At 41.5% G+C, this 7474-nt stretch overlaps 1 protein-coding gene across 1 annotated transcript; it reads right to left on the bottom strand.

Annotated features, from left to right (window-relative positions):
• Positions 1 to 5963: 5963 nt before the first annotated feature.
• LOC307085959 (regulator of G-protein signaling 8-like) lies at positions 5964 to 7474 on the bottom strand. Its single transcript, XM_079750914.1, has 5 exons — positions 7290 to 7474; positions 7093 to 7152; positions 6945 to 7006; positions 6648 to 6814; positions 5964 to 6539 (listed from the first exon to the last, which is right to left on the bottom strand). Exons 1-5 carry the CDS (start codon positions 7331 to 7333, stop codon positions 6354 to 6356), a joined length of 519 nt encoding a protein of 172 aa, XP_079607040.1. The 5' UTR covers positions 7334 to 7474; the 3' UTR covers positions 5964 to 6353.

The raw sequence follows: 7474 nt of genomic DNA, 5'->3' as shown, positions 1-7474 counted from the left end.
CGCAAACCAGAAATACACACACGCACACAGACATGCTTTGTTTAAAAACTTTCTGAAGCTTCAGGCTAATTCTTAAACATATAGATAGTCCCACACGAAACTCATTCAATGTCTTTTCATATTTTCTCATAAATGTGCAAATAGACCTTCCAAAAACATACATGAATTTTTACCCCCCTAGACTTTGTTGCGTGCAATAGTCCTATAGGACAGTGATCATGATTTGCCTAAATATCAGAATAACACCCATAGGACAAATATCAGTGGTTTGTGGAATGCCATAATGTAAGTCTGTACATGCAATTTTTAGGTAGTGGCCATCCCCAAAATGCACCAGAATACAGGAAATCACATCTACCAAATAAAAAATGTTGGTAAATGTAACAACTTGTAACACTGTGTAGTTCATGCTCTAAGTTACCAGAAGAATCTGGGACCTCATGTTTTATTCGCTCTAAAGATCCAAAAACAGCCCTGCCCCTCATTTGATATTTCTTAGTTTACAATCAAACGCAACAAAGCTGGTTAAACTATCAGTGTAACATCATTATTCAAATACTTAACCAGAGCAGGATTTACCTCGTAGTCAGCACTAGGTGGCAGTAGAATATCATGGTTCTGCATGGAACAGTCCACACAAATCCTTTCAAAAATAGAGAGATAGATTGCCTCACTTTCCTCATAGCCAACAAACTAAATGCCATGTATGGATGCATGCCATAGATTATCCATCATTTGAATTGTATATCGTATCAGTAGATACTTAGTAACATGGGGCTGTAGTCCCATGGCTCTGGTCAAATGGAATCAGACACTCTGAAAAGGCCTTGAATGTGAACTTTAATAGGAACTGGTTGGATGACTGGCCCCTCCTTCCTGACTGGTTCATAGCCACCAGCCTTTGGCCTCATGTGAGGGAACTGGGACCAGAGGAAGTGTTTCAGACAGACCGCCTGTTGGGCTGCATCGTGGCAACTCCGGGTCCACTCCTCGCCTGTCCTCTGCCCTCCTCTCATAGATTCCTCCTAACTCTTGAGGTTGGTGGGTAGGGTTGTGACCCCAGCTGTCACCCATCAAAAGGCCTTGAGATCTCCACCTCCAGTGGAAGCACCGCGGACCGGTCTGCTGCAGTTTCTGAATGAAGGTGTCTCCTGTTTAGAAGTCCAAGAGATCTGGAGAAAGTCTAGTGAGAGACTGTCGATGAAGATACCACGCAGGCAGAGTTGTGTTATGTAAAGCTGCTTTCTTTGCCCAGTTTATTTCATTTGTGTTTAAATGTAGGCCTGCTGCAGTATTGTTGTGGTTTGAATGTACCTGTGTACCCTAATGTACTGCCCTGTTAAATAAGCGTTCCAAATTTAGAGTGTTTACTGCAATATAGCTACACAAAGTGACAGCATTAAATTCATGTGAAAGAAGTGCTTGAAGGGTTAGACTCAGAAGGCTCCGTGTGACGTCTGAGTTGAGTTGAGATTATGCATATGCGTGTTTCTAAGAATCGCCGCAGAGTAACTCAGTAAAAAAAAAAAAAAATGCATTCAGTCAAATCAGAATATTATTAGTCTACCATCCTGTTTTCATGTTTCACCATTTGTCTGTTAAGAAAGACTGATTATTTTTTTAGGGTGAATTATGACTTTTCTTATCATGTAGTATTTATAGCTTAATGAATAAATAAATAATAAACAATATTAAGTCTTGATTATCATCTGTCCTGCAAATAGTAAAGCTTTTGATGTTATTGCAATATACAATCTGTTGTGAAGTGAGTTCGGCGACGACTCCCTGCAAAAAGTTCAATGGGTCAACCGCACATGCATCTGTAAACTAGAGTAAGACGCCCAACCTGCGCCTGAAAGATAAGAATGCTTGGGTGAAGTCACAGTTACCTGTGACTAAGTTGTTATGCAATAAGACAATTCATACTGTGTACCAAAAGCTTTGCAGCGACGAAGACAGCTGGTGGTTCTGTATGAACTATTATTATTATTATTATTATACTTTAAGCCTAGTTTGTGGCATGTGCAACAGATGTTATGACTTCAACATGAATTGAAATTTCAGGATGAGCGGAGGATGAACGTCACTGTTTTGCATACAGAAGCATGCCTCAGCTAGACAATCGACGCCTGGCTGATTGCAGCGGTCAGTTTGGCACAAGCATGTTCTTTAGATCTAGCATTGGCCAAAAATCCCAGTATCATCTGGAAATACTCGTGGACGATCATTTTTATATACTGTATACTTAATTAAAATTTGTCCTAAAATAGACCCCTGAGGAACCCCTGATGTACAATAAGCAAATGAGGAACACTGTTTCCTCTTATTTAAGTAGGAAGTTAACCATAGCTATCAACTGCGTCAAATGTCTTCTTAAAATCTGAAAATACGGCTCAGACAACGCCACATTTATCAACTGTTGATTTGTATAAAAGAAGTCGATAGCCTCTTCTGTCGAATGATGCTTTTGGAAATTCCAGTGCATTTGGGTGTAGAGTAAATTTACCTTTATTTAAATAAGAGACTAGTTGATCATAAACAACATTTTCTGCAATTATAGAAGCTGTTGGGCTGTTACTAAGGGGTCTATACTATGTGTAAAATACTGTTGTACTTTGTACCGGCACATACACTCAGTTATATAAGTAGACAAAAAGTACACAATATAGCCAACATTGTCCTTATGTTAGGTTTATTTTGGCACATGAAAAAACAATATGTCTGAGGATCTAGTTTAGTACTTACATTTAAACTACATAGAAAAAGGGTCCCTATAAAGTGATGAGCATGCGCCAAACCAAGAACGAAATGAACGATCCACTCACAGATACGTATCGTAGGGATCGAACATCCTGGAACCCAGAAGTAATGTCCCACTCTCAGATACCAATCGTACGTACCGGATCGCACAAAAGATTTGTTCAAAAAGAACTAAACGTTCATGAATACCACATCCCTAGAAAATGGAAGTAGTCTGTATATCTGATGAGTTTAAAGCTTACATAATATTGATTCATAATTAAATATTATAAATCGATACTATGAAACCCTTTAACTTATCTGATAAATCACACTATAGAAGCTTCCCTGTTTGTTTTAAACAGAACAAAAACTTGTTTTATTATAATAAAAAAATATAATTAAACAATTATAAATTAATTTTTTGGGTTAGTTCTGTTTGAAACAAACAAGGAAGCTATTACAGAGTGTTCACAAGATAATTAGTTAGTTGTAGGCTACAACTTGTAGCTGAGCTGCACACCCAGAGTGAAAGCGCTATCTTATCTTGAAATGTTTTAATTTGTCAGCCTTTAGACCTCGGCTAACTTATCAGCTCACGTTATGTGTCAAATTTTTTTGTGTTTTAGGCAGTTGTATCAGTGCAAGTAATGCATGTTCTGCAGGGTGTAGCGATTCAAACAGTTAGGCTCTTGGTCAGTATGTGGATGGTGTACCATGCATGTAGGAGCACTGGAACCTGGTTCATTTATCCTACAATTTAATGAGTAAAGTAAAAATGATTTGCAATAAATATTGTTTGGGAAGCAACATCTGATATACGGTCAAATTTTCCAAAATATTGTTTTACATTAGATAGATAATATAAAACTGTACCTTTTACATAAAGGATAATGTACAGCGCAAAGGGTAATATAGGACCCTGACACAAAACGGAGGCTGTAGTATGAAGATTATAGTAACTATGAGCTACTTTTCATATTTTTTTCCACTTTATTTCACCAAAATAAGAAATTATAAAGTATACTCTTTGGTCAGTCAACAAACACACAGTTATAAACGTGACATAGACTTGCCTGAGCATTTGTATCACACCTTATACCGAACCATCTGTAACACAAAACCTTAACCTAATACCTCAGGTAACATCCCTCAACCGATTCAGCCCAATTTGTTCATAGTGAGCTCAGTCACATGGGCTCATGCTACCACCCGGACACGCCCCCTCTCTCACCTTCAGCACATTCCTAATGCCCTGTCTGCGCCCTGATGACGTCCTTCCCTCACCTAAGGTTGATCAGCCCCACAGTCTATCACCCCTGGTGTTCATCCTCTCAGCGTCAGGTCGCTGTCTACCCGGGAGTGGCCTTCCAGGGTCACCTCGTATTTCTAGTAATTTGTGTTTCAGTTGATACATTTCATGTTCCATGGAGCTATGGGTGGAGGTATTTGTCCTGTGTAGGGCTGTGTATCGTCTGTACGGTTACGGTACTGAACGAAGCACTTCTCTACACGCATGACACTACACAACACTGAGCACTGGCTGGACCTTATAAAGTCATTTTAATGTATATTATCCCTTTACATCTTGTTACACAGTCGCTGCCCATTTACTGCCTCTACAACCAGCATGCTCGGAAAGGACTGATAGTTCTTTCCTCCTTTTTCAATACTGTATTTGTTGGTGAACTATGGGAGACATTTTAAATTCAATGCAAATTCGGTTGGCGATAATCTTGCACTTCCTTATCCCTCAGTTGGGAGTGCAGAGCTCGGCCTTGCCGCCGCATCATGGTGCAGGGCTGTTCCGTGGCACGGGGGGGAAATGTACTTTTAGGGTTGGAGAATGCGCTGAATCATTGAAATATGCAGAACTACATTCGTTCATTACATTACACAGCACTGTTGGTCCTTGGTTCAAACCCTGTTGGGGGGCTGGGGGGGAGTTGCATGTTCTCCCCCTTCACATGTCGGGTTTCTGTCCACACTAAAAAAGACGTGACAATACTTCCGCCTTCGGTGCCCTTGACCTAGGCACTAGGCCTCGTTGGTCCCCGGGCACTGCAATTTGGGGCTGCCCCCTGCTCTTGCTGATGCTAGCGATGCTAGTGATGCTAGTGCTTCTACTGATGCTAGTGATGCTAGTGCTTCTACTGATGTTAGTGATGCTAGTGCTCCTACTGATGTTAGTGATGCTAGTGCTCCTACTGATGTTAGTGATGCTAGTGCTCCTACTGATGTTAGTGATGCTAGTGCTCCTACTGATGTTAGTGATGCTAGTGCTCCTACTGATGTTAGTGATGCTAGTGCTCCTACTGATGTTAGTGATGCTAGTGCTCCTACTGATGTTAGTGATGCTAGTGCTTCTACTGATGTTAGTGATGCTAGTGCTTCTACTGATGTTAGTGATGCTAGTGCTTCTACTGATGTTAGTGATGCTAGTGCTCCTACTGATGTTAGTGATGCTAGTGCTCCTACTGATGTTAGTGATGCTAGTGCTCCTACTGATGTTAATGATGCTAGTGCTCCTAGCGATGAATACAATTGTTAGAAACACTCAGCCAATCAGAGTGACTCTTGCTCTCTTCGCTCTTACGGTAGCTGGTTTGAATTAAAGCGAAAAAACACATCCTCTGATAAAAGCCGTTAAGAATTGAGTTAATCTTTCAGTTTGTTATTTTGTCTATTTTGAAATAAATGTTTTGAATGCTACTTTCTTTGGACGCTACAAATATTATTCTTTCATGAATTCTGAGACTGCAGCCCTTCTTGTTCATCGGGAACTGATCTCTTCCATGAGTGGTTATTCTCCTATCATTCAGACTGAAGGCTTCAAACAGGGACGAGGTCGGCCGGTCTGAGCGTGAACTCTTCAGGTCAGGATCTTCTCACACCACTATCCATCACCAGCAGGATGTGGAACGGGCCAATGGGGACAGCTCCTTCAGTGTCATTAAAGCCACTGTCGACTGATCTGACCAATCACAACCGTCGTACTTGGTAACCAAGTCATGTTTGTTGTATGTGGCAATGCGGCTAAGTAGTATCTTCATTTATGTATGTCTTCATCAAAGAATCGCTAAACCCTTTTACACTTAGGATATTAGGATATGTTTTTTCAAAATTTGAATACGTAAATGCAAGTAATGTCTTTACTTTCCATGGATGTATAATATAGGATTAGGGTTAGTGTTAAATAGAACAACTCAGCTCAGGGGTTCAGTTAGCAACTTTATTTATTATACATGGAACACATGGAACATGTCAAGAGGCCTTGCACTGGGATCAATACTGATCCACTTGACCTGATTAAAACTGTACACACATTTGTCTTCCTCCATGGGCTTCTTCTACCCCTTCTTCGTATTTGCCTCATCATCACTATCATCATCAACATATTAACCCGGCAGAAACATGGAAACCTTAGGATTGACCATCTATTTGCACCAAGCACAGTATGCAAAAATGCCGTAAGATTGCAAGCAAGGCACAACTGTCCTCCCCTCATGGCGTGAGGTCCGTCCTCCAGCAGCTCACACAGCTCTCCTCCTGCGGGGCCTCCTCGCTCTCACATCACACATCTGACATCCACAACATCCAGGGTGGACAATCCCTTACACCTTGATGCTCTCCGACCTGGAGTCCATTAAGGTCTTGTAGATACTGGATCTGAGGAAGCGCGGGTAGGAGTCCTTCTCCATCAGGCCGAACACCGTCCTCTGGGCCTCCATGAAGCAGAGGGTGGTAGGGGCCTGCAGGTTCCTCTTGGTCAGCTCTCTGGTCTGGTGATCGATGTTTATCTGCAGGCAGAGGGAGAGGGATTGACGTGGACGGCTGACTGTATTGAAAGTAGTGAAAGACGTAGGGTTGTGTAGGTCTGTTTACGGATCCCAATGTGGCTGACATACCTCTTTCGGAGCTTCAACTTGAATGAAGCAGTTGAAGATCTTCCTGGCCTTAGCAGACAGTCGAAAGGAACTCTTAACCTTCTTGTAGTCCTCGCACACCAGCCAGAATTCAAGATTTTCGTCACTGAACTCTGCCTTTAAAAAGGCCTGAAATGTAATTGTGCCATCTAAACGTAGAAAACAACCCAAACAAAAACAAAGTCAGCAGAGGTCTATCGTTTTACATTAGCCTATCAAATGTTACATAAGCATGATGTGAAAGTGCTTATTTGGTAGCTTTCCGAACGGGTGCCTTACAGGGGGATTCAAGAAGCCTTGCCAGGGACTGCGACCATTGGTTCACCTCCTCAAAACAAAGCCTGCAAGGGAAGGAAAATTGCATAAACTCCCTTACTCCCTCTCCCCGCTGCCCGATCAGACAACAGAATGTGGCGTGTGTGCGTACCCTCTGGTGCTCAACTTCCGAGAAGACGTACCCAGCAGTTTAGACCTTGATTTCCCGTCCCTGATTGAGAAAAGAAAGTTAAATGATGCATCCATGGATGAGGTAGCAAACCCCATTCAGCCTCTAGTGGCCGAGGTATGTGATTATGTATTGAATGGTTCTTCAGCTTCACCTCAATCCCTAAAGCCAAAACATACCCGTGTCTCCTCTTGTCCATAGCTTCCATCGGTGGCCTCAGCATCCTCAGCAATATATATATTTATATATATATATATATATATATATATATAGATATAGATATATTTATAGATATATTTGTTAAAGAATGGTTGAGCTCCTTGAGTATTACAGACGGCTTTGCCTCATCGGCTGACGACCAGAC

This window comes from Pollachius pollachius, assembly GCF_949987615.1.
Source record: "Pollachius pollachius genome assembly, chromosome: 14".
NCBI classification, from domain to species: domain Eukaryota; kingdom Metazoa; phylum Chordata; class Actinopteri; order Gadiformes; family Gadidae; genus Pollachius; species Pollachius pollachius.
This window is presented reverse-complemented; position numbering and strand designations above follow the sequence as displayed.

What these genes read in the sequence shown, in the direction of transcription:
- LOC307085959 (XM_079750914.1), bottom strand. Translation starts at nt 7,333, where the DNA reads ATGCTGAGGCCACCGATGGAAGCTATGGACAAGAGGAGACACGG. An exon ending in AAGGCTTCTTGAATCCCCCT is followed by an intron (nt 6,815 to 6,944) that starts GTAAGGCACCCG and finishes TTCTACGTTTAG; the next exon opens with ATGGCACAATTACATTTCAG. An exon ending in AAGTTGAAGCTCCGAAAGAG is followed by an intron (nt 6,540 to 6,647) that starts GTATGTCAGCCA and finishes CTCTGCCTGCAG; the next exon opens with ATAAACATCGATCACCAGAC.